The sequence below is a fragment of the Lemur catta genome, chromosome 18, assembly GCF_020740605.2.
Source record: "Lemur catta isolate mLemCat1 chromosome 18, mLemCat1.pri, whole genome shotgun sequence".
Lineage (NCBI taxonomy): Eukaryota > Metazoa > Chordata > Mammalia > Primates > Lemuridae > Lemur > Lemur catta.
In genome coordinates, this window is record NC_059145.1 from 44,400,982 (window position 1) to 44,428,576 (window position 27,595).

General features: G+C 46.3%; 1 protein-coding gene across 7 annotated transcripts in view; it reads right to left on the bottom strand.

Moving 5' to 3' along the window:
• The window catches only part of TRAK1 (trafficking kinesin protein 1), a 171,658-nt gene that overhangs the window by 83,629 nt on the left and 60,434 nt on the right, over positions 1–27,595 (bottom strand). For all 7 annotated transcript variants that reach the window (XM_045530941.1, XM_045530939.1, XM_045530940.1 and 4 more), the window contains exon 2: positions 1,161–1,355. Coding sequence is in view for 4 of the 7 variants with exons in the window: in XM_045530935.1 (XP_045386891.1) it covers positions 1,161–1,355 (195 nt within the window). In the remaining 3 variants the exon portion in view is untranslated. The remainder of the gene's footprint in view (positions 1–1,160; positions 1,356–27,595) is intronic.

A 27,595-nucleotide genomic window follows, 5' to 3' on the forward strand; every position in this document is an offset into this window, starting at 1 on the left:
GCTCTGTCACCCCTGCTGGAGTGCAGTGGCATCATCATAGATCACAGCAACCTCAAACTCCTGGGCTCAAGCAATCCTCCTGCCTCAGCTTCCCGAGTAGCTGGGACTACAGGCATGCACTACCACATCAGCTAATTTTTTTCTATTTTTAGTAGAGACGGGCTCTTGCTCTTGCTCAGGCTGTCTTTTCTTATTAATATCTAACAGAGAGATCCTGAAAACAGCCCCAGATGCACCCTTAAAGGAGATACTTGTAGTTCCAACTTGTTTATTATAAATGATCTCACAAATTCAAGAAAATTGGAGAGATCGGTCCATGTTAGTGAAAATAATTACAGAAAACTTTTAGAGATGCATCATAAGCTGGTTTTGAACCAAGTTATCTCCATGGAGAAGCAGGATTACGTCTGCTTTTCCATGGAGGAGGTGACATAATGATACACAGATATATAAATGCCAGGCTGCCATAAACGTTTAAAGAATAAAGTTGTTTCTAAAAAGGCATCTCTTGAATAAACACCAGAAATATCAAGTAATAATTTTTTTAATTATTGCTTTTTTCCCCCAAGTCTGCAATGTCAAGTTGCACAACCTTCTCATCACAACCACACTGAAAAATGCTCACCTAGTGTACTGCTCACCCTACCAGGGATTAGCTCTGCAGCCCACCCACATGATCGGCTCACTGCGACAGGGATATTTTGGCTCTCCAGAATAACCAGCATAGTGAGCTTTCACATGAGAGTCATCGGCCTTGGTACAAATGTCTTGCTATGTCACATAAGTGAGCTGCCTAGTTCCCAATACCTTTGGTTTTAAATGCAGACAAACTCCTTCCCAACAGGAGTTTCTAAGGACTAACGTGGTACTTTTCATAAAAAGGGGGAAATGAGAGCGTTGTCAAATTCTTCTTTATGGTTAAAAAAATGCTGCTTCAAATGAAAATCATACTTGGTCCCCACTACTCTAAAATTTCCACTTAGAACATTTAACATCGAGACCCGTTAGGTGACTAATCCTTGTAGCCACACTTCTCTGACCGCCTCTCTGGAGATGCAGGCCAAAGCACATGCTCACCAGTGCCAGGTCTCAGGTGAGGCCGTGGCTGAGGAGGACCGGTCATCGTACTGACGTCACAACATGAAAGAGCAACTACTTACGGAAGTATTTTAGCGTCTCTTCAATTTGCTCGGTTGTGAGGTCAACGTTGGCATCTGGAGAAATAAGAGGTGTATGGAGCCAGTCGTCGTGGTCATAACCGTAGATGGTATCGGCTCTTAACTTATAATGGGGCAGCTGCTCCTCCAGCAGGCTAATGATCTCGACTTCCGGAAGATCGGTGCTGTTGCACACATCTAAAGAGAAGACCAAGAAATGAGCACCCAGAACTAGTTGGGGCCTTGCTGCTGCTAGTTCACTAAACTGTGGCCTACAGCAAGGGTCTTTGGTTACTTATGTACAGCATGCAGAAGCCAGAAAAGGCCATACCCAGAGTCTTTGTTCAATTTAAATTCTATTCTCAAAACTTAGAATTATGAAGGCCAGGCACAGTGGCTGTAATTCCAACACTTTGGGAGGCCAAGGGGGGAGGATCACTTGAGGCCAGGGGTCCGAGGCTTCAGTGAGTTATGATTACACCACTGCACTCCAGCCTGGGCAACAGAGGGAGACCCTGTCTCTAAAATAAATTAGAATTATGTATGCATACTGCCAACACCTACCCAAGATAGTTCCAGCTGTTTAGTGCCCACTATTTGGGGAGAAAAGCCAAAATTCTTGAGCCTTCATCATCTGGGCTCTTTCCTCTAACTCTTTCTCTGGCCATTCTCTTTCTCTGCCTTCACGTAAGTCAAACCAGTTATAATTTCACCAATACACTTAACTTTTTCCTGCCACTCTTTTACCATTCAAGCTATCCTCTCTCACCTAGAATTTTGCCTTCATTTATTTATTCACCTGTTCATTCATATATACTCCCTTCCATCCATCTATCCATCCATCTGTATCCTGAATACCAGAGGCACAGGACACACAATGGTGAACACAACAGTCATGGTCTTGCCTGTGCAACACTTGTATTCTTACGGGTGTCCAACAATTACACCAGGAGGTGCCCATCCTTCAAGGCATAGCTTGATTATTACCTCTTCCCTGACTGGTGTTTTGAGCACTCCAAGAAGAATTAATCTCTCCCTTCCCTTTTTATTCTATATTCAGACAGCATTTTGTCAGAACTTCTGTTACTACACTTACTAAGTTTTATCTTCTGGGTATTTTAGTATCTGATTCATCTTACTGTGAGAAGGCAAATTTCCATACATAGTTATCCTCGATCCACCACCTGTACCCCACAGCTCCTGGCTCGGGGTGTGTAATAATGGCTGTATGGTGAACCAATCACATTCATTCAGGCCTTTTAATTAAACTGTGAGCATGACAACGTGGCAAACATAACCAGGACACACACAATCTTACCCTCCTTCTCCACCCCAGCATTTACTTATCAAAGGAGAAATGGAGAGAATAAATTAAATAAATGCTAATGTGAGTGATAATCATCTATCAACTAATTCTGACTGCACCCACTGGATCAGTCCACTTCACATAAGGCGTTTGGAGCCGTGATGGGAAACGGCTCGGCTTGCGGGAGCAGCAGTGGGCTTGTTGACCTGTAAACAAACCGAGCGCCTGTGGTGCACACAGCTGGGCAAGAGCAGACGGTTAACTCAGTCTTTTGTTCTAGGAATGAATCTTCAACCAAGAAAAACCAATCAAAAGATAAGAATACTGTTGAGGTCAAACCTTAACAAAGTGGTTGTACCATGTTCTTGCCCTAAACTAGGAAACAAAGGTGGGAAGAACTGAGCACATACTGCAAGTCTCTGTCCCTCCCCAAAGTGTCAGAAAGGACAGGGGAGAAAAAAATACTCTTGATAAATCAAACCACACAACAACGTGGGAAAATGAGGAGGAGGTGCTGAGGATGGATCAAAACTATGAGCTAGTCCTAAAACATGGAGTAGGATCCAACTTAAAGAGAAAGGCTTAGCCCCGCATGCATGTGTGTGCGTACACACACACACACACACACACACACACACACACAGGAAATGAGTGCAGAGGCGGGAGCGGACCCTAGGGTGCTCCACATTAGGAGGCAGCTGTCAGAGGGAGCAGGAAGGGCCTGGGGCAGAGATTCCTTGGAGAACCAAAGCAGGAACAGCAGGGACTGGTCACACCCAGGTAGTACCTGGGACACATGTCCCTAGAAGAACAGCCATGCCAGAGAGTTACCAAAATCCCTGTCTCTTTGTGTTTGACAAGGCAGCCACACAGTGGGGGAAAAAAATATGGAATCCCAGGAAAAGAACGCACAGTTAGGAATCATCACCCCTCAGGCAGGAGCCCACTGAAAACACCTTTCAGCACTCACCCCTCCCACAACTTCCCACCAGCCCACACCACCCTTTCTCACTCAATTCAACATGCAAACCTTCACATGTTGCCTAGAACATTTCCATTCCAGGAAGTCAACATAGGTTTTCAAAGAGCTAAGGAAAGAGTTAATAATTAGGAAGTGAGTGCATTCAGAATTTTATTTGGAGCTTGAGGGAAGCAGCTCAGTCCTGCAGGGGGACTACATCTGCATGCTGAGGCTTCTCTCCCTAATGTGGGAAACTTCACGGCTAGCACACTTGGCACTTCAGCCAGCCAAAAACCAGATCAGACTAGCTCTGCCACTTTGCAAAGGTCTGCCGGGAACAGAAGTTATGTCCTCCCTCAGGACAGAGCAACAGCCCAACCTAAGACAGGAGATTTCTCATATTTCTTCTCATCTGCCACTAGCAACAAAACACCATCCAAAAGGATCAAGATGGGTCTGTAATAAGCAAATATTTCCTCTTCTCACCATCGAGTGAAGGGTAAGTTCCCATAAAGCTCGTCTCCAGGAAAGGCCTCACAGCTATAAAATGCCACCATGTGGCTTAGGGGACATGGGGCCAAGGAGGGCTGATGCCCAGTCGGCGGCACCTCTTGGCTCAACATGGGTCGGATCAAACCATCATTCCACAGCAGCTCCACAAAAGGCAGTGCCAGCCTGTCCCTAGGAGAACAGGCAGGGGACCAACACATTCCCACATGACACACCCACAGGCAGGCTGGAATCCTCTGGTGTCAATGCTATTTGGTGGTGGGGAAGGCAACAGACTCCAGGAAAAGAAAAATCCCTTCTAAGAATAACATGTCACTCGTGAGCATGCTTTCAGCTGCTCAAAAGCTGAGACTTGACCTGTCCTTCAACATTTCCAGGGCTGAAGGTCAACCTATTTACAGTGTGGGTCCTTGTGCCTAAGACATATCATTTTCCTTAAAGCATATGATGACCAGTGAGATAAAGTATCAAAAGGTGAGGCTGTGCCAAAATGCCCTTTTTAAAAACTCTGTATTTGATTTTTTCTGTAACGTGACCAGCCATATAAACAAGTTTTCAGAGCTTGGAAGACCTAGAGAATTAGGGCACAGGAGAGGATTATGGAGACAGCCTATGAAGCTTTCCTTGACCTTGGCCACAGGGCCAGAGGCCCCAAAGACCCCCTGTGGGAGTGGACACCACGTTTGCCACATGGGGAAGACACATCCAAAGCCCGAGGACAGGTAAATCTAATATGGAACCTTCAAAACTCCCCAAGAATGCTCTCAGAGTGCCAAACACCAAGCCAAGTGGCTCCAGAGCATTCTCACAGCAACCTGGAACATAGATATTATTTGCTCTGTCTTGCAAATGAGGAAGCCGAGATGCACAGGGGCTGTGGAACGTCTTGTTGGTCAAGGTCCTGCCGCCACCTAAGTGGCAGATCCAGTATGAGGAGCCTCAGCTGTATGACTGAAAGCTACGCTCTTCTCTCTGCCACCTTCTGCCCATGTCCTGGGAGGGTACACTTGAAATGCTGGGGAATCTCCAGGATATCATCATCAGGAAGTTTCCGTTCTACACAGGTAGAAGACTTCCTGCCTGTGGTAGGGATGCTTAATTAAACACACTGACAAATTAGGGGGGTGTAGAAATGATTTTTCCTTTTAAAGCACAGAAAACAGAGCCAAGAATTGAAGTAGCTTGTCTGCAGAACCATGGAGGGTCAGTGGCCTGAGTAGGACAGCCCTGCCCTCTCTCCTGGAGCTTGTCCAAGCTCCAGATGTGAATGGACACTGCTGGCCCGGCCTGGAGCAAAGCAACCCTCATGCTCTCTGTGGTCGTCATTTCTCCACAGTTCCAACTCACATTAGTAACAAGCTATGAAAATGTGTTCTCAGGTAAGTTTCGAATAGAGAGCATCAATTTCCTTTTGAACCCAAATCCTAATAGGTTCATGGCTTCTGGCAGATCTGTAGTAGCAACAGCCCAATCCCCACCGACCCCCAGCCTGTCAACCGTCAAAAGACCAGGCTGGGCAGGGCGATCAGGGGAAGCCTCAACCCTCAGCATCTCCTCCTTCCCCAGTTACTATCACGGCCCTCGTGGTCGCTCGTGTGAACCAAAAATAAAACCCGAAGCCCTCTGCTAAATGAATGGACCCCTCTTGGCCCCTCAAAACTGAGTCCCCAGCCACACCCGGATGGGAGAGACAACGCACAATTACACACGGACATGACTTCCCTTCATAAATATTCATGATGCCTCCTACAGCTTGTTGAACATGTACATTTGACCACCCCACCCAGTATAAAATCTTGTTCCCTTTTGTCTGTTCTTTGAAGCACGTGTGCCTGGCTTCAGGCGGGGCTCTGCCTCCCAACCTGTTGGAATGGCTACTGGGCAGGTTGCTATATTTTATGAGAAATAAAGCTCTCCTATTTCCAAAGTACAAACCTCGTTAATTGTTTTTTTTTTTTTTTTTTTAGTTACCACTAGTTATATTGCTGCTGGTGCCATCTTTGGAAGGTGCTTTTTAAATCATGCTATTGCTCTCCTTTAAAAACCTCCCAGCGCCCTATAAAGCGCTTCATGATTCAGCCTGCACCTTCCTAGGGCAGAGGCTACTGACTGTTTCCCAACATCCTGCTTCCTCCTTTTGGTAATGTAACCCCCAAGATGTGGACGGGCCCGTGGCCACCCAGCTGAAAACTGCATTTCGCAGCTTTCCCTGCAGTAAGGGAGATCCACACGCCTGGGGAACGGGATGTAAACAGAACTTCCCAGTCGTGCCCTTTCCACCCGTTCAGCTGCAGAGTTGGGTGGGTGCTGGAGCCATCTTCACCTGCACAGGTAAAGACAATGCCCAGGAGATGACCAGAGAAGCCCTGGCTGCCTGGGACAACCTGGTGGAGAGAGTGCTCCTGGACCACCTTCTGCATGGACTTTTAGGAGGGGAAAAAAACAAACGGCTCCCTCAGTGAAGCCACGATTACTGAATATTTTGGTCTCCGTTAAAGCAGCTAAATCGATAATACCCAAACAGCCTTTCTTGTCACACTCAGCCTCTGCTATTTTCTCCAATTTTCCCCTCACTTAAGCCACACCAACTTCTCACCATTCTCCAAATGTGTTTTTTCACAAATCTGGGTTTTCACACCGGCTGTTTCAGCTGCACAAAATGCCCTTCACTGCCCAGCAAACTCCATCTTAAAATGTCACTCAAATGTCACCCTGTATTGCAAAGCCTCCCTGGACCTCTCTGCTCTGGCTTCCACACATAGCACTTGGTACAGAAATGATCTCACTACAATGTGAGAAGTGTTTTCTCCATGTCTCCTCCCCACTAACTGTAAGCCCCTCAGGACAGAGGGCTTTGAATTACCCACCTCTGCATCAACCCTGCCCTCAGCGCCTTGCCCGCAACAATAAGCGCTGGATAAATAACGGAACAAAAGGGAGGAGGAAGCAGCAACCGGTGCAGGTCTAGTCTGTCAACCCCCCGCCTGCCCAGGATGGACAAGGCCAGCCTTCAGCACGAAGCAGGTGGAGCCACCTCGTGTCAAGGTGTTTTCAAGCACCCCTTGGTATCACCCTAGGCCTTTTTCCAGCATGGAGGAAAGTCCCATGGGGAAAAGAATGTCCCCTCAATCACTCAGCAAATGCTGATCCAATACCCGCCATTCTTATGGCACCACTTTGGGAGCAGAACATCACGGGGCTCTTCACCTCTTTAGAACTATAACCCTTCCTTGGCTTTCTCCAAGGCATAAGGTTTGGAGTGGACCCTCCTACCAGGGACAAGGGCTTCCTTTAGGGCTGCCTGGGAGGTGGGAGAGGGTGCTAGAGCCTGCTCAGCACCTGGCAGGTCTAGGGCTGTAGAAGCAGCTATGTCCATTCTACACCTGGCTGGGCTAGAGCCTCACCCCCAGAGAGGGGACAGGAGGAGGTTCCTCTGTCTAGGGATTTGCACCAATGCTCAGGTGACGTGCCAGCTTCACAAAACCTGCCAAGTGCCTGAGACAACGTTTACATTTCACAGCAGAGGCAACAGCTCCAAATTAGCGTCCAACATTTAGAGCTCAGAGAATCTCATGTAAAAATACAGATCTCTGGCCTCTTGGAAGAAGGCAGCAGCATATCTAGGATCCAGGCCCCCCCCCTCTGCAGAGCTGTTAGATGCTCTGAGTGGCAGCTGCCCCCACATGGAGAGCAGGGTAGTCCCAAAGGGGTTTCTGGCCTCTTGCCTGCACGCCAGAGCTCGGGGGCTCTGGTCCCAGGAGAACTAAGACGGGCACAGCTCCAGGGGGTGCTGAGTATGCAGAAAAGCTGTCTAGAAGGAAGGTAGCCCTAAATACTCACCCACTCTGCAGGAGACCTGGGAAAACAGCAAGGGGAGAGGAAAGAATAAAAGAAGGGGGAGATAAAGAGGAAAGGCAGAGGGCACAGAGGAAAGGGGAAAGAAGGACGCCAGGGGAGAGACGGGCGATGGGAGGAAACCAGCACCACGACTGCCACCTGCTGGCAGATCCGAGAGGAGCTGGGTGCCAGCCAGCAGGATAGCAGCCTTGGCTCGCCCTGTCACCCTGCCAAGGCACGTCTTCCTCTGTCTGGGACTCAGTTTCTTCATCTGTAGAATAAAGGCATGAGGCTGCAGAAAAGCTCTCTTCTCACCCTAAACTTCTCTGAGCAGCTAGCGCAGGGTCGCACACTCCAAGGGCTCTGTCTGAGGGCGGCCGCCACCCACAGCACTTCCCTGCCCCACCGAGGCGGCGGGCCCCTCCTCCTCCTCGATATGCTGACTCCTTCTGAGAGACCCGGGACCTGCGTTTTTGTGTGCGATGCCCTGATTTCTAAATGCCAGACACCAACCGAGGGCCAAGTTAAGCGTGCATGCCTCCGGTTTGCATGCTGGGATGTCCCATCCTGGTGCCTCACTCAGGGTCTCGGGAGAACGTTTTAGGCTACGCTAAAGGTGACAATCAAAGAACAAAAAAGGGAACCTTTACTTATCAGATAAGGCCACATTACAGTGGCTTGTCTTTTTTCTATTTTTAATTCCCTGTGCCTACCTGACGCCATTTCTTTGTCCATCAAGTTTCCATTTGGCCATAAGGGCGGTGGGTGAGGAGCATGACCCCAGGGCTGTGCTTGAGCCAATTCTGTCTCCAACCATTACCTCTGGCAGTGACTGCAAACCCGCAGCAATGTTTGAAAGGCTCCCTAAGATGAGATTCCTCACCTCCTCAGCCACTGGTAAACCATTCTGTACAGACTTGGAAACATTTTCTTGAAATTGTAAGGATTAACACATTAACTGCCATGAGAGTTGCATTTAACTCACTCCAGTTTTGACCTCGTGGCCACGTGAAGCATATATAAAATCTTACTTGATATTCTTATTGTTACAGTATGGATAAATTAATTCTAAAAATGTGGGTTAAATGAAGTCAATAAATTTCATTTTTCTGTTTATGTTTACCTTTAAATTATACTCGAAGTTTTTATTCTATTTTCATAATAAAACACTGTGGCCTCAAGGAAAAGTTTCTGATTTTTTGCGTGGCAGTCAATATGTTAAAGGGCACAGACTCAAAGACTCACACATAGGCCATATTAGTGCCAGGGACATAAGTGATACTTTGTAACTGGTGTCTAAGAGACAACCTTCCGGAAAATTCCTCTCTATCATGGGATCATGCAGTTTAGAGTCAGGGAACTTTTTGTTTTTAAGAGACAAGCTCTGGCTCCATCACCCAGGCTGGAGTACAGTGGTGTGAATATAGCTAACTGTCATCTTTTTTTTTTTTTTTTTTTTTTTTGAGACAGAGTCTCACTCTGTTGCCCAGGCTAGAGTGCTGTGGCATCAGCCTAGCTCACAGCAACCTCCAACTCCTAGGCTCAAGCAATCCTCCTGCCTCAGCCTCCCAAGTAGCTGGGACTACAGGCATGCGCCACCATGCCCGGCTAATTTTTTCTGTATATATTTTTAGTTGTCCATATAATTTCTTTCTATTTTTAGTAAAGACGGGGTTTCACTCTTGCTCAGGCTGGTCTCGAACTCCTGAGCTCAAACGATCCACCTGCCTCGGCCTCCCGGAGTGCTAGTATCACAGGTGAGAGCCACCGCACCCAGCCGTCATCTTGATTCCTGGGCTCAAGCAATCCTCCCACATCAGCCTCCTAAGTAGCTAGGACCACAGGTACATGCCACCACACCTGGTTGAATTTTTTTTGTTGTTGTAGAGAGGTCTCGCTATGTTGCCCAGGCTGGTCTCAAACTCCTGGCCTCAAGCGATCCTCCTGCCTCAGCCTCCCAAAGTACTAGGATTACAGGTGTGAGCCACCATGCTTGGCTGAGGAAATTCAGTCTCAGTCATTATTTTCTATACCACAAAAGTTGTGATTCCACAAGTTACAAAAGGACCATCAGAGCTAAAAACTAATGACTCAATCACTTCATTTAATAGAAGAGGATACTATGCTCAGAGAGGTTGAGGAAGTGGTCAAATGTCACAGAGTAAACCAGCAATAAACCCAAGACTGGTGCTCAGCCCGTTGCAAGTCCCACCATGCAAGGGGGCCTCGGAAAGTAGCAACAAAAGCTGCAGATTCTGATTTGTTCTCCACTGTTTGCCCAGCATCCAGAACCCTGTCTGGTAAACAGTAAGTGCTTAATAAATATTTGCTGAACAATGCAAAGCATTTGTATCTATTACTGCATTTTCATTTACTCTCACAAACCAGCAGGCAGTGCAGGACAAGGATTATAAATGAGGAAACCAATGTTTAAAAGATAGAAGGGGAAACTGAGGCCCAGCAAGGTTCAGAGACATGGCGAGGTCCCAAGGTTAAGCAGCGGAGGACCAGGAGCAGGACCTCTTACTCCCTCCAGCCCCTTCCCCTCCCCTTGGCAGCACTGTCTCCTGGCTCACACTCCACCCCAAAGGGACAGGTCCAAGTCTTCCTTTTCCCTTCTGCCTCTCCCCACTGAGGGGCAGCTCACTTGCTGTGAACAGCAAAGAGGGTCCCTAGAAAAGGCAGAAGGACAACCAGAGAAACCCGCCTGGAACTGGAAAGGCAAGGCCAACGAAACCACGCTTCAGAGACAGAAACAAAAACCGACACTGGGGAGTTCTCTGGAATGGCTGCGGCCTTAATTACCACCAGAAGTAACTCTTTCTAAGAAAGAGGATAAACAACTACACTGGTTCAATTCCACGCAGACTGGTGTCAGGTACTGAGCTATCACCTAATCTCACACACACACACACACACACACACACACACACACACACTCCAATGATACATACCCGAAAGGAGCAGCTGAGCGGACATAGCCTGTCCACCCAACTTAGTTGCATGTAGAAACAGGGTCCCCAGTGTGAGGCTAAAGGGTGATCTTGTGCAACGGAACGTGGCACAGTCCACTGGAGCATGCCGGTTTGTTGTGCAACAAGAGAGGGCAAGGGGGGGCAGGGCAAAGGGAAGAAGGAAGGATCCCGCTATGGAGGCCCCAAACTCTCAAAACCAAATTCAGTGTTTTTCAGAAACAGTAACTCCAACGGGCTTTGTACAGAAATCTACAAAAGCAGGTGATAATTATCACAGGTTAGATCGATTCTAATACTAAGACAGAAAGCTATAATTGTACAGAAATTTATTTTAAAAGGAAAAATTCAGGTTTATAAGTCCAGCCCAGAGTTAAACCTCTAGGAAAATACTCAAAAAATGAAGTATTACTGTCCATTTAAATTTGCTTTACTAGGAAATAGAAAAAATACTTTGGATTTCTGATTTTCTCGATAATTTCTCTTAAAAGTGTATCTTACAATTATTAAATAACCAGGAGAAGATTATTTTACATGAAAATATCCAGTGTTGTATGATTGCAATTAAAGTGCTCACAGCTGAACCAGTGTTTAGACAGATGGAGCTGGTATAAATTGGAACAACACTTGCAGTAAACAGTCTGACAGCAGGTTTGGGGAACCAACAATTTGTCCATGATCCTTAAACCAGTAATTACACCTGAGATGAAATCTAAGAAAGTCATCCAAAAAATCAAAAGTGCAAAATAATTAAACATGTTTATGATATACCTGATAAAGTTAAAAACATGCATAACCAGGTTTCCCGAAAGTTAAACACAGAATTACCATATGATGAGGCAACTTCACTTCTGGGCATATACTCAAAAGAAGTGAAAGTGGGTACTGGAACAGATTTTGTACCCATGTTCACAGTAGCATTATTCACAATAGCCATAAGGCAGAAAAAAACTCTAATGTCCATCAACAGATGAACGGATAAACAAACTGCACCCCAGCTAAAGTGCAGTGGAGTCACTATGGCTCAAACTCCCGGGCTCAAGCAATCCTCCTGCCTCAGCCTGTTTGAGTATCTAGAACTATGGAGGGCACCACGATGCCCAGCCTTCAATAGACTTTTTCAAAGATGTTCATTGCATCACCAAAAACAACCTTCATGTTTAGCAAAAGGACAGTATTAAGTAAATCATATCAGCTAAATGAACTGTTACAAAGCCATAAGAATCAATTATCTGTTCATTTCTGGGGAGGGCCATCTGGATAGAAACTGGAAGGAAGATCTGAGGGAACAGTGTTCTGGCAGAGGAACAGTAAACACAAGGAAAGGCCTGCGGCAGCCCATGGCTAGAGCCAAGGGAGGGGCGAGCAAAGGAAGACGAGGAAAGAGAGGCCACAGCACCCGGGAGCTTTGGGCAGCAGCAGGGGGTGTGGACTTACTCCACCTGCAATGGGAAGCCACTTCGCAAGAGCTGCATGACTTGAGGCAAGGATTAAACCGGTCACTGTGGCTGCTGTGTGGACAGATGAAGGGGCTAAGGGTCAGGGGGGTGGTGAGGATGCCACTGCCACAGCCCAGATGAGAAACATGGTGGGTGTGCAGAGAGCAACAGCAGTGGGAGCAGTGATTGGATTCTGGAAACACTGAGGGTAGAGATAGCAGTGCTTGCCGATGGACTGGGTGGAGTTACAAAGATGACATGGCTGAAGAGAAAAATGCTTATCAAATAAGATTATGGGTGGGAAGGGCCTTTTTATATAGATTATAATTATGTAAAAACTATGGATATGTTGTGTCTATAAGCAGGTTATTACAGAATTCAATAATTACATCAACCTATATAAATTGGTCTGTGCAAAGGTTTTAAGGAGAATTTTTAAAACTTTATCATATTTCTCTAAAAGACTTATTTTTCATATTATATAGTGCTAAGTAGCGGCTTTAGAACGTTAGAGCCACTACTGAGAGCCATTAGGGCCATGGGAGCATTAGGACAGTACATATTCTTTTTTAAAATGTCACTGTTAGCTGCTATAATGATTATATAGAAATTAAATGCACTAGAGCTTACTCATTCAAACAAAAACTTTGCTCTTCAAAGTAAGAACTGAGGGGAGGGGTTACATTGCCGTTAGGTTCACAGAATTCCTATTCCCAAACTTTCCTTGGCGTCTTGGCACACTCTGGAGTAGGGACTCGTTTGTTACCACTGAAGATACACACCTGGGATGGGAAGGTGCTTTGAAAACCAGGACCACCGGGGGCCAAGTCTCCTGAAAAAGAGACTCAGGAACGTGCAAACCCTTTTCTGGGTATAACAAAAAAGCAAATATTGCAAGATGCCCTAATTTGTTTTATTTGTTTACTTTTTGGGGTTGGGTTGCTGCCTAAAGTAACCTTTAGAGTGACGAGCCAAGTCAGGAGTGATAATGTCACCCAAAAGCGCCCACAGTCCCTGAAGCTGAGTCCTCAGAGAGACAATAATCCCTGCACCCTGTCGAGGGTTTCTCGGTGAACCACGCAGCCCAGTCTTCCCCCAACTCAGCCCTGGACACGGCACCTTTTAAAACGAAAATGTTGGCTTTTTTTGTTTGTTTGTTTTTAACGTTAGTGATGTAGGAGCAGAGGGATCAGTTAACAAACTTTCAAGCAGCATTCCTTGACTTCTGGATTTATTCCCATCCATCATCTACTTTCCCAGTCTTCACTCTCCTTCACGAGGCTGAGAATAAAGAAAAACAGACATATCCCGCAAGGCTTCAGGTCCAGTTCCAGCACCGTCAAAGACCCTCTCCAGAATGCCTTCCTGCTGTTGCTATTTCCAAAGGAGGCGCAAACCCTACCCCTCACTCTTGTCCACACTGTGCCCAACAGACCAGGACACAACACGCCAATGATCTTCAAGCAGGTGGTAAGGCGCTGCCCGCTGGCCCCTGCCCACCTGTCCACGCTCATCAGCCCAGTCCCCTCATTCCCTCAGCCAACTCTACACAGAGACGGAAAGGCACACACACAATACACCCAAACACTGACCCACACACACACCACACAGCTGCCTTCCCCCATCCTCTCCCCGCTCTTCTTTCCGTCCCAGCATGCACCGTGCTCCCTCCTGCCTCTGAGCCTTTGCTCATGCTGGACCTTCTGCCTGGACACTCTTCCTTTCCCTGACAACTGCCCCTGTGCCCTCAGATCCCAGATAGAGTAACTTCTGCAGGGCCACCTTCCTGGAAAATCAGGCCAAGGCGGGGGGCCCAAAGTTACCCTCTCTCTGCACCTGGCACTTTCCACTAATCACAATTTGTCGTCATTGATTTGGTGACTGATTAGCAGTCTCTGCCACTGGACTACAGCACCATGAGGACAAGGACAGGGTGTGCTCAGGGTCAGAGCCGGCACGCAATAAATGCAGCAGAATGGAAACGGCAACCAGCCTGGTTCTTCACAAGCACCCCCTGCGCCTCGTGCCGGGGAAACCGGCCCTCACCAACAGCAAGCAGAGCAGCGAGGACCTCCGCTGAGTGTCCTGCCAGAGACCGGGGGCTTCTGCCAAAACGACGCCTCACTCATGGTCACAAAAATGCACAAGGCAAGACCTGCTTTCTGTCTTCCACTCCTCTGCTCCTCCCCGGGCCTCAAAGGGCCTGTCTGCCAAATGGCAGAGCTCACACCCCACCTATAAAAGGCAAAGAGCTGAGCCAGGATGACAAAATCCAACATATGGTGCTGGATTGGGTCCTGAAGCAGAAAATATGGGGGTTTTTTGTTTTCCTTTTGCTACAAAGCAGTGATTCTCTCCAATTTTGCCCCTTAGGAGACACTGACAATGTCTGAGGCATTTCTGGTTGCCACAACTGGGAGGGATGCTACTGGCACCCAGCAGGTAGAGGCAGGGACGCTCCTAAACATCCTACCATGCACAGGGCAGTCCCACAACAAAGAACTTCACATTTAAATGACAGCAGTGACACAACAGTGCCACAGTTGAGACACTGCTTTGAAGGACATTAGTAAGACAATGGATAAAATGCAAATGAGAGCTATGGATTAGATACTAATACTGTGTCAATAATAATTTCCTGATTTTGATCATTACAATACAGTTTTATGAGGGCATGTCCTCGTGTATACAAAATACTGAGTATTCGGGTCTTGATATCTGCAACTTACTCTCAAAAGGGAGACGTGAGAAAGAGAGAGAAATGATACATCGAATGAAGTAAAATGTTAGCATTTGGGAAATTTTAGTTGTACTAGATTTGCAACTTATGTCTAAAGTCTAAAAGTATTTCAAAATTTAAAAATTAAAAATATTTTGAAACAAACAAAAATTAAGAGGCTGGTGCAAATCAGCCTTTTAGCTGGCACTTCTATGACTTCAAGGACATGGCATCAGACGTCCTGAGAGAACTTCACAGGTAAGCTTTGGGAGGAGGAAGAGGAAGGAAAAAGGTCTCAAACCACTTGGGCATAGGTCATTAATTCCAAAACTAATTTGAAAATCTCTTTTCTACTTCTTTGCCTTTATTTCTCTCCTCTCCATATACCTTGGAAAGGTCACTTTTGCAATTAAGGAACGCTGAAATAAAAATCCTTCTTTACCAGATCTCTTCACACTTGTCCAATTATTTCCTTAGGGTATTACAGGGAGACATTTGTGTTCATATCACCAAACTGACCCTACACAGCCATACCCATTTATACCCACAAACAAGAGATGAGAATTGGGTCCCCACATTCTCACTACACGGTGTTGTTAAACTTTTAAAGTTTTGCCAATCTGATGGACAACCACTGGTATCTTGCTTTTATCACTGATATAATTTTATTCTTATCAATGAAATTCATACTTTATTAATTACAGTATTTGACATCTTCTTTTAGAAACAGTGGCCATTCATAGTTCTTTTTACAAGTTGTTCATACATGTCCTTTTTCTTGTTTTATCTCTGGGGGTGTTCAACTCTCTATTACTGATACATAGAGGGGTCTTATATAAATCCATTGCCTATCCAACATACTGCAATTATTTTTCCCAGCTTGTCATTTGTCTTGCAACCCTACTCATGTTCACAATTGCTCCCCACTGCCACAACATAACTTTGTGATGCGCTGCTGGGGCACTGGGGAGCAGGGGAGAAACACCAGTGTGGCCTGGACACTATGTTGGTTCATGTAGAATTTTTTGCTAAGCAAGGGGAGTCAGGATAGTGAGAATACTTATGATCTTCAACAGGAAAGGAAAAAGCTCTTCAGCTCTTGTGCTGCAAAGGCAAGAACCCTTTCAGTCCTATTTTAAAGAAATTTAAAATAAGCTCTGCGTCCAGGGCTCCATCCTCAGAGAGATGCACCCCAGCCTTGCATGGCTCTCAGCTTGTGGAGAACTGCACTTTCTCCTGTGCCCACCTTCATGGGAGGCTCAGAGTCCCCATTCCCTGCGTACACCCCACAGCCCTTCCCTCTATTGTTTGTGTGGCTCCAGCCACAGACTTGGAGCTGCCTGCCTGGCCTATTCAAGTTATCTCCCCACGAACAGTTTTTGTAAATGTTCTGGTTACAAAGTTGCATAACTCCCGTTATTTTTAGCGTTTAATTTTTAAGCACACACAAGGTTTTCAGGAACAAATATATCGTGTTGCAGTAAGAATGCCAGTATAAAGTTTAATTTTGTATACTCAAATTGATCGGTCATTTTCTCTATAGCTCTAGCCTTCATGCCATACTTAGGACGGCCTTTCCCATCTCAGGATTATTGAAATAGCCAGTAATATTTTCTTCTCGCACTTTTACGGCTTCATTTTTAACATCATTTCTTTGAACCATCTGGATTCTATTGGGTTTGAAGGAGTTATATAGGGATCCACCTGTACTTTTCTATAACCACCACCCCATCAAGAATAATGGCAAACATTTATGGAGTGCTACCATAAGCACTTACAAGCATTTACATCCATCAACTCATTTACTCCCCCCAACAGCCCTAAGAGTGGAGACTTATCCCTGTTGTACAGGAGGATGAATACACTAACCGAATAACTGGACTCACACCACACAGCTAGAAGCAGTGGACCTGGTTTCCTAACAGTCTGGACCCAGAGGTGACAGTCCTAACCACCACCCCTGTTGCCTCTGGCCCTGAAGACCCTGACCTCACTGATGAAATAATTCCTCCTCATCACTCTTCTTTCTCTAAATTTTTCTCCTATTCCCAACTTCCAGTCTCTTGGGTACTTTGCTTTGAGAGTTCCTTAAACACAGCACATGGCTAAAGCTTCACTTTTGCCCCATTCTGACACCGTGTCTCCAACCAGGAGCCTTACGGTCATGTCAGATACGACGGACCTTACTCCTGCCATGCCTCCTGGTGGTGTGGCTTCTGCAGGTTTCATCACTTTGCTGTCGTTTTGCTTTCTAGAATACATACTACCAGATTCCTTTTTCTTCTAGTGATTTAGAACAGAACTTCCCCAAACACTGATGGGCATGAAGGGTGCCAGGCAGTGTTGAGGGTGGCCTTCAGCCAGGAACTACCTCCATTTACCCACGTGCTACACAGACACCACTGTTTTCTTGTGAGGGTCATGAAGGGAAAGATGAGGGAACGCTGATGGTGAAGGTTCACATCATATTTTAAATTCTGGTCAAGGAGGCACGGTAGAGACTATTTGTGGCCACCTACTATTCATGCTCTCGTTCGTATCAACCCCTGAGCCTCATGGAAAGACTACATTTCTCAGCCTCCCCTGCAGCAAAATGAGACCCAAAGCCTAAGTGCTAGCCAATGAGATATATGCAGTGGCATGTGACCCCTTCCCAAAGGCTACCCTTCCTACATCCTGGAACTTGGACATGATGGCTGGAGCTTTAGCAGCCTTCTTAGACACGAAGTGACCTTAAGGATAGGAACCACAACCAGTGTAGGGGGACCAAAGGACAAGATGAGGCAGGGCCTCTGAGGACAACAGGACTGCACCAGCACTGCAGAGCCTCCCTCTGAACTTCTTATGTGTGAGAGAAAAATGAATTCTGTCGGGTGAAGACACTGTTCTATATAGCCAAACTTAATCCCTTCTGACACAGAGAGTTACCTTCAAATGACTAGAAAGTATATCTGTATTTCTCTAATTATCCACAGCAAAAATAGGATAATCTACTGTACTTCATCTCACCAATCTCCCTCCCACCTCTTGGGTTTTGCTGCTCTAATCTGGGGGGGTTCAGATCAAAGTTTCCTGTTTTCAAATGATTGATAATTTCTTACACTTATACTTGCTTTCTGTTGACCAAAAACATTTTTACCTGTAATATTTACAGTTAGACTCTCTAAGGCTTTCAAGGCAGCCTGAGCAGCTGCCAGAGCTCAGGGCCCACATGCCTCCAGCTGTTCTCTCCTCGTCCCAAAATAGCCTTTACCAGGGAGCAGTGGAAGTCAGTTAGCATCAAGGGGTAAGTGTCAAATTAGCTAGGCAAGGTGGCTCACATCTGTGATCCCAGCTCTTTGGGAGGCTGAGGCAGGAGGATTGCTTGAGGACAGGAGTTTGAGACCAGCCTGGGCAACATAGTGAGACCCCTAACTCTATAAAAACATTTTAAGAAAAAATTAGCTGGGTGAGGTTGCACATGTCTCAGCTCTAGCTACTCAAGAGGCTGAGGCAGGAGGATCCCTTGAGCCCAGGAGTTCAAGGACACAGTGAGCTACAATTACTCCAGCCTGGGTGACAGAGCAGACCCTATCTCTAAAAAATAAAAGAGAGTTAAGTGCCAGATCAGAAAATCTTTATTTTACGAATAGAACAAAATATTGTGAAACCACAATGCCAACCGTACCGCTACCATGCAATGCATTCATCTGTTTTATTGTTAATCTAAATGATTTCCTGAACAGGAAATTCTAATTATAAGTGAACAACAGTTACTTTTTCAAAACATCAAATGAGATCATCTGGATATTAAAAGATTTCAAACTCATCCAAAACATATTACTTCAGCCTGACAATATGCAGTTAATAAAATAGACGAAGAAAACAAATAAAACCCAACAGTAAAATGATTCTGTGCTACTCAGTTTGAAACCAACAAGAATGTGAAATCTAAATGTAGAAAATTACAAAGGACAACCCGTTACAAAGCAGAATACAAATAAAGAAATGTAAAGTTATAATAAAGGAAAAATTTTAAAGTAACTCATCAGGTGTTGTAGTCACTATACACAAAAGTCCAGTGCAAATAAAGTGTCTGTTAAATGTACACTTGAATAGCCGTGAGGACCACTGGAGAAGGATGCTCACTCTCCTTTCAAGGTTAGGGGTGAGTCTGTCAAGAGTCAGGAACAACAAGGGCAGGAGAAACTGAGAGGTGTTTGAAAGCTTATTAAAAACGCAGCCACTCTGGGGGAGATGGGAGCAGACCGGAGGGTGACAGCTAAAGGGTATGGTGTTTCTTTTTGGAGTAATGAAAATGTTCTAAAACTGACTATAGGGATGATTGCACAACCCTGAGAATATACGAAAAGCCATTGATTATGCACTTCATATGGATGAAGTATATGAAGTATGAATTCTATTTCAATGAAGCTGTTACCAAAAAAAGAAAAAAACAACCACAAGGAATTTGAAAGTAGGGCTGCTGAGCACATGTACTACCTTTAAATTCATCAGCAAATCTCCGAAAAACAGAAACAATGCTCACAAAAGATAAATCTGAAGCCACCAGAAAGGTTAAATTGCTTTTTGCATCAACTGTTTAGAAAACCCAAGAGAAAAGGAACTTTTAATACCTTTTACAGACATTTCTACCAAAGACAGAGTAAGCAAAATGAGATTTCGTGCTTAGAAATGATAAACTTTGGGTTCCTAGATTTTCAATGACATGAAACGACTGTTGACGGGTTAACATTGCTGAATGGGTGGGGTGTGACTGGACACACCAACAGCCCTTTGAATTTTACTTGGATTCCCAACTAAAAAGAATTGTTTCTCTCTTATTGTTAAGTTGATGTCCTTGAAGGTCCAGGACAGGAGTCTGCAAACTATGGCGCAGAGGGAAACCCAGCCTCCGCCGTTTAAATAAGTAAAACCCAGCACCCTTCCCTTAGGTAGCGGCCATGGCTGCTTGTGTGCTACCACAGCAGAGCAGCAGCTGTGACTGTGACCATCTGACCTGCAAACCTAAAACACTTACTCTCCGGCCCTTCACAGGAGCTTCCCGACCCCGCTCTAGGCCAGGAGAGCCCGCGCCCTTCCCCCACCCGCCCCGCCCCAAGTCCCCCAGCAAGGCTGAGAAGCAAAGGTTCAGAGCTGACTGGCACCACGAGGCCTTTTCTACGCCCCTCAGCCACTCAAGGCCCACTCCTGTCACCTAAGAATCTTCTAAAACCCAGCCTGTCCGTGTTGTCCACGATTCTTCCTTCATTGCCCACCCTTGCTATGGCTCACTGCAGATGAAGTATCGTTTCCCAACTCTGTGACTCTGGGCCAGGCCACGTGACTTGTTGAGGCCACGGGGATGCGGGTAGACATAACTCCAGATCCAGCCAGAGGCTCCGACTGTGCTGGTGTGGCCGGGTTTGTCCTCCGCCAGGAGGAGAGCCTGTCCCTAGGCAGCCACTGTCCTCACATCCCAAATCCCCAAATGAGAGACAAGCGGAGCAGACCTGAACGGAAGCCCAGCTGACCCCAGGTGACTCATGACCACGAGTGAGAAGTAACTGTTACGGGAGTTGGGAGTTGTCTGTCCGTCAGCACGTCCACAGCCACACCTGCCCGACACACCCCTAACCTACAGCGCTGTCAAGTACGACCACTGACAGCCAGGACAAAGTTCGCCACCGTCAGAATCTCCGTACACGCAGGCTAAGCAAGAAAAACGTGGCCACACTTGGCTTTAATAACAGCCTCCCTTACAAAAAATACTTCTGGAATTAGCTCCAGCGCACAGAGGGAACAGGCATAGAAGAGAGGTTGATGGATCAAGGCAGGAGAAGGGAGGGTGGGATTTCTCTTGTTCTACACACCTAAAGTTGCCTGCCTCCCCCGTCAGACTCGGTGACAGTTAACGCCCTTTCCCCTCTGTCCCTTTCAAAGCTGCAAACCCAGCAGAGCGAGGACTCCCGGCGCCAGCGCCTCCCGGGCCCGCTAGGTGGTGCTGCGTCCCCCCTGGACAGGCCGTCCCTCCCGCCCGGTCCCCGAGGGCTCCAGCTCCACAAAAGGCAAAGGCAGGAGCCGGCCCCAGAAAACTGCTTCCCATTTCTGCTCACAAAAAAAAAAACTCACATAAAGAGGGAGAAATAGCAGTTAAAATAGCACTGGACAAGGAGTTCAAACCTGCAGGTCGGACAACCTGAATGCTCAGTGGTAAGGATTTTTCAATGCTGGAAAAAAAAAAGAGCATAATTACATTTATCGGATAAGCTGAATCCTAACATGTTGGGTTGGGAGTGAGAACAGAATTCCCACCAGAGAAGAGCGGGATGTCAGGGTCCCTCAGCACGGCTCCCCTTTCTGCGTGCTGGGGGTGTGAAGGGGGCGCCCTGTCCACAGCCTCCGCCTGCCCTCATCTTCCCGACCATTCGGAAGCAAGGCCGTCCCTCTCTCCCACTAAGAGATGGTCCAGTTTGTCCCACACACATGGTCCATCATCCAGAGCAACAGCAAGCTGGGGTTTAAACCTCCTGGAAGGTGAAGATGAGGGTCTTGCTCTGAGCTGGCCCACTGGGGTCTGGAGTTGGTGCCAGCATCCCCCGGCTCCCTGGGCCGCCCCCAGTTCATTTCCTCCCACCTGCCTTTAAAAATCTCTGCTCACTTCACACTCATGCCATCCCCTGCCTTCTGCTCACCCACCCTCCCCTTATCACCTCCACCCGGGTACCAGGCTCACGGTCGTCCTCCACCAAGTCCAGCCACTCATCCAGGCTGCTGCCGTCACCCCCAGGGCTTGACACTGTCTGGCTCCCCCACCTCTCAATCAATTCTTGGACCTTGGTACCCCCAGTGGTCCTTCTGACACACACCTCTGCTAGCCACAGCCTGGCCACCTCTGAGACCTAGAATCGAGATGCCCCCTCCCTGACCACAGCCCCTGCCCTCACAGCTCTCCCTCAGTTATCCCCACTAGTCCACGCCGAGCCCCCCAGCCCTAGGATCCCTCCACTTTGCCTCTACCGCCCCACTCCCATCCGGCTTGAACCTCACACCCCTTTGTTTCAACCGTGTTGGTGCCTGAGGCCATCTTCCCTCATTCCCACGGTACTTTCAGGGCACCCACAGGGCAAAACCCAATTCTGCATGAAACCAACTGTCCACCTTGCTCTCCCTGAAGCGGGACTTCCAGACAGGGCTGACTGCGAGCCCAGGAATACCGCGGGCTCCCATTCCCAGAGGGCCCACCCTGCTTAGCACTCCTCCTCCTCCTCCAACACGGTGACACAGGGTGGCACGGTAGGAAGTGAAACGGGCCTGGATAAGGGATGAAACAGCCTCTCAACAACGCAGTAAATCAGGGCAAAAGCGCCTTCTGTGCAGCCTCCAGTTGGAAGGGTGAGCTGGCTCTTTGTGTTCTTTCTCCCCACCCCCTCAGTGGTCAAATTACCTCCGGCAGAACTCAGTCTTCAGCCTTCCCACTTCATTTTATTCAAATGCTCACCTCTTCCTTCCCATTGAACTCTAGCTAATAATTCAAAAGTCTTATTGCACACTGATGACACGCAGAGTGAGTGCTAACAGACCATTCGTTGCAAACTCAACCATCAGTGTCTGGGTAAGAGGGTACAATGCCTGTTAGCCAGACATAACAGGGAAAGGGCCGGTTTAGGACAGGCCAACTTCCCTTCCTCCATGAGCCAGAAAAGCACCAAAGAACATTAACCCAGCACAGCCTGTGACCTGTCACTTCTATCTGAGAAGCTCTACTGAATGCTGCAAAGCTTCCAAAGGCTTCACCAGCCTAAATCCACCTTGGCTGCATAATTTTAAAAAATAAAAAAATTATTTCTCTAAGACGAGGAGAGGAGCAGAGAAAGGAAGGGAAGGAGGGGAAGAGGGAAAGAGAGACACAGGGAAGGAGGAGGGGGAAGCAGAGGGGAAGGGAAGAGAGACAGGTGGAAAGGAGGAAGGAAGAGGGGGAAGAAAAGAAAGGTGGGAGGAGGAGGCATAAGGGGGGAGAGAAGAGAGTGAGAAGAAAAAAAGGGGGGGGAAAGGAAAACTGAAAATAAATGTCCTGCAAGATACTCCTCTGAAAATAGCGCACTCACCATCAGTACCAGAGTGACCCCAGGACTGACCCAGCTCCTGGTATCACCACAGTTTAAAAAGTGAGACCCCTGCAGCCCTTCCCAGACCACACCCCGACTGACCACCTATCAGTATGTGTTTGTTCTGTTTTCCAAGACAGATGTCTGGGAAATTTAAAGACTCAAATCGCAAAATATATGGTGATCCCTGCTCCACTTATATAAGGTACCATGTGCACCCATAGGTGACCCAAAACATGACCCCTCACTTCTGGAATTCAAAATCCAAGCCTAGCAGACAATCAAGTACTAAATGAGGGGGCAGAACGTATAAATAGTAATTATCTTATTTAGAATGACAGAGGCAACCGCTCCATGAGCTAAAACTAGAAACTTGTTAAGAAGCATTTACCTCAGGTCACAGAAGAGACAATAAAAATTCCTCTAGGAAATATTGAAAGATGCCCAACCTCTACACACTGAAAGGATTCAAATCAAGATCACATGTGCTGCGGTTTTATACTCCTCAGCTGGCAAAGAGCAAAGCGTTTGCTGATACCTGGGTGCCGACGGCGCGGGCCCACGCCCTCCCCACATTATCTGAACAACACCCACAGCACCAACTCTGACACTACCCATCAGAACTGAAGCCTCCACTCTAGGAATTCTCACGAGTACCTTCATCACATATTTGCTCAAAGACGTAGGAACATAGATCTATCTCCCAACCCCATCTGCAGTTGTAAAATACTGGAAACAATCCACGTGTCTGTCAATAGGGAAGTAATTAAATCAACTATAGGTCTCGCAGGCGATGAGTAACATGCAGCTGACAAAAAGAAAATGATGGAGGTATGCTAACCGGAAAGGTCTCCAGTATAGATTACTACGCAGAAAAGCAATGGTATGTTTAGTGTATGTCCCCATTTGGAGAAAATTTTAAAGGAATGGAGGGGGCATACTTACTTACACATGCATAGGATATCTTTAGAAAGAAACAGTGTTTCCTTTGGGGAGGAAAGGTAGGGGTCTGGGGATCTGCTGTGGGTGGAAGACCCCAAGGTGCATTCTTCAAACTTGTTTGTGTTTGTTCTGTTGCATACTTTTTAAGTCAGCGCTTCTGGTAGTGAGGAAGAAAGTCCCCTGGAGCACCATTTAAAACACAGTAACTGGAAACAATTTACAGTACCCATCAATAGGGGACTGCTGCAGTGGTTCTTTCTTGGACCTTGAGTAGCCAGCACGATTAGTTAGTTGCCTTTGTGGCTGCCACCCTCGTGGGGATTCTACCTGCAGGGGCAGGGCCTAACTGCTCCTTACGCATCCCAGTGAGGCCTCATCCACGCAGTTACAACTCAAATACAGGTTACATCATTTACTTTAGTTTCTCCTTTATATTACAGTAAGGCATTATATTGATTCTTTTAAAAGTATGTGTTTAAAAGGATTAGTTATCTATTCATTTAATCTCAGATTAATAAAATAGGAATTATAAAATGTTTGTTACAAAAAGAAACATTACGTCTTCCAGGATTGAGAACTGCTGGTTTTTCCTAGTCTGTTCAGGCTGCTATAACAAAACTCCATAAACTTGTGGCTTATAAACAACAAACACTTATTTCTTACATTTCTGGAGGCTGGGAAGTCAAGATCAAGGCACCAGCAGACACAGTGTATGGTGTGGTCCCATTTGTGTTTTTCAGAAAAAGAGTATGTGCAAAAAACTTCTTGGAATCATTTTTTTAGCTGTTACATTGTATTGATGGTGGGGTGAGAGTTACTCTGCACTATGCTTTGGTATACTTTCCAGTTCTACCACTTATGTGTGTTATTTTATAATTTAAAATCCTAGTTAAATGAAACTATTTAAAAAAAAAACAGTGAAGGATAGTAACTTAAATTGGGTCAGAAAATAACACTGCTGGGTCTAAACCCCAAGGATCCCTGTTTTACGTAAGAAGTTAAGCTGCCCCACTCTGTGCCTCCTTAACGGTGGGGGTGATAACAGTACCCACCTCCAGGGTTATGCTGAGGACAAAATGAGTTCCAGGAGCAGTGTCTGGAAGCCTGCCAGGCACAGAGATACTACTCAGTGTCTGCCGTTGTCAGGATTTGTGAAGGCTAATTTTATATGTCAACTTGACTAAGGCCATGGGGTGCCCAGAAATTTGGTCAAAAATTACTCTGGGCGAGATTAATATCTGAATGGGGAGACTGAGCAGAGCAGACTGCCCTTCCTAACACGGATGGGATGGGGCTCATCTGGTCAGCCGAAGGCCTGAATAGAACAAAAAGGCTGGCCCTCTGGCATGTAAGAGAGATTCCTCCTGCCTGACTGCCTTCAAGCTGGGAGGTAGCTCCTTCCAGCCTTCAGACTGAGACACTGGCTCTTCATGGGTCTCAAGCCTACGTGAACTAAAATAAAAGCTTAAGGCTCCCCCTTGACACCAGCTGACTGAACGGACTCCCTCTTGGCCCAGGGGATACCCTAAAACTGAATTGTGGGCCATGAGGAGGGAGGTCAGATGTGCTTCATCATGCTCCCCGCCCCCCTTCCTGGAGATATCCTTTGTAAATCATTAACAGGCCTAAGGCTACGCCAGACAAACCTGCCGGTCCTCAGTTTACACAAATATATGTCCAGTGGCTTATCTCTTCCTTATCTAAAAACATTACAAGCCTTTAGACAAAGCTTCATTTTTTTTTTTTTTTAACCAATTACAAGTCAAAGAGTCTTTAAACCAGCCTATAACCTTAACCAGTAAGCCCCTCCGCTTCGAGATGGCCCTTTTCTGGCCAAACCAATGTGTGCCTTCCATGTCTTGATTTATGACTTTACCTGTAATACCTGTCTTCATGAAATGTATAAGCTTCTTGGGTGTGGCTCTGGGTCATAGTCCTCAAATCTGGCTCCGAATAAACCTCATTAAATTATTTTACAGAGTTTGGCTTCTTTTCCGTTGACACCTATCAGCCTTCAGACTGGAACTACACCAGTGGCTGTCCTGGGTCTCTGGTTGCCAGCTGCAGATCTAGGGACTTGTCAGCCTTCGTAATGGAGTAACCCAATTTTACAACACACACACACACACACACACACACACACACACACACACACACACACCTGATTCTGTTTCTCCAGAAAATCCTACTACAGGATTTATGAAATTCAATTTATTCAGGTCTAATTACAATTATAATGTATAATGTTTCGGCTCATCATTGTTTCAGCTTGATTTGCTCAAGTTTTTCAATATTCACCAGAGATCAAGGGTCAATGAACACAGACAAATTTCTAACTCCAAAGTTCCTCATGGGGTTCATGTGAGTCCAGAGTCACATCTGAATCTACCTACTTGGGCTGATCCTGGCAGAGGTGCACCCCTGTCTGTCAATCCCAGTCAAAGCCCCCACAGCAGACCCCAGCTGAGCAGGACAAGCAGGGCGCCGAGGGCTGAGGCCCACACCTGGCCCCTCTGCCAGCAACTCCGTATTTTTCTATTATAATTTATTACTTGCCACATTTCTAAAATGGTTTGAGGTGGGCAAAGTCTGTAACACTCAGGGGACACATTAAAAACCTGTTTCAAACAAAGAATTAAAACCAATTAGGAAGACGATTAAAAAAAAATCAAACACCTGAGAACTATAACCTTCCCAATTGTGTCAAGAATCTTACAAATTCATTAACTAAATTTTACAATTTATGTCAACAACCCCATGTAATAAATATTCTGCCCACCCATCCCATGGTGAGGATGATCAGCCAGTGGTCACAAAAATCATTTCTAGCATATTTAAAAGGCAGAGGTGAATGTTTTAGTGTTTCTGCAAAGACCAAATGCTCGCTCTAGAAAGCAGCACAACAGGGCCCCATCCTGCATTCCATTTGCAAAAACAAATCAACTGTTAAATAGAGGACATTCCACTGAGGGAAGGAGCAAAAAACCACTTCCAAATTATAGACTTAGAACTAGAGTCTAATTCTAATTCATATTCTTCTCACTGTCAAAGAAGGGATATTTCACTGTCCATTCTTTCGTGTTTCATTCATTAATATATAGCCAAATAGGTAACATTTAGTTTATAAATTTTCAAAAGAAAACATACTGGACAGAAATTTAAGATCTTAATTAATAAAATGTGCACGAAGTCCATAATGTTTTATTTGAGCATGTTTTCAGAAGATACAACGTCAAGTCTGATGGCTTTAATGGGTGATAGAAAAGGAACACATCCTAAACCATGGCCTTCTGATGAGGAGGACTGCAGGCAGGACTGCTCCTAGGCTCTTCCTGAGCAGTCCCCCCTGTTCACACCCCTGCCCACCTCTGTGCTCTGAGGGCAGGACCAGTCCTCACCGACAGACCCCAGCAACTAACATAAGCCCCAGCCAGAGGCTGGCCCTGAATATAATCTTATTGATTCATGCACCTTTAAAGTGTCTTTAGGCTTATTCAGTAAGATTTACGTGTCTTAAAACCTAAAACTGACTGGAACAGGACAAGAGGAGCTCACACATCTCAGAGATTCACTGTTTTTAGGCCCAGAGAGCTTTTAGGAAACAGCGCGTAGACAGGACAGAAACCAGACAGGTCATCAACATCAGACTCTGACCGGCTTAGAGG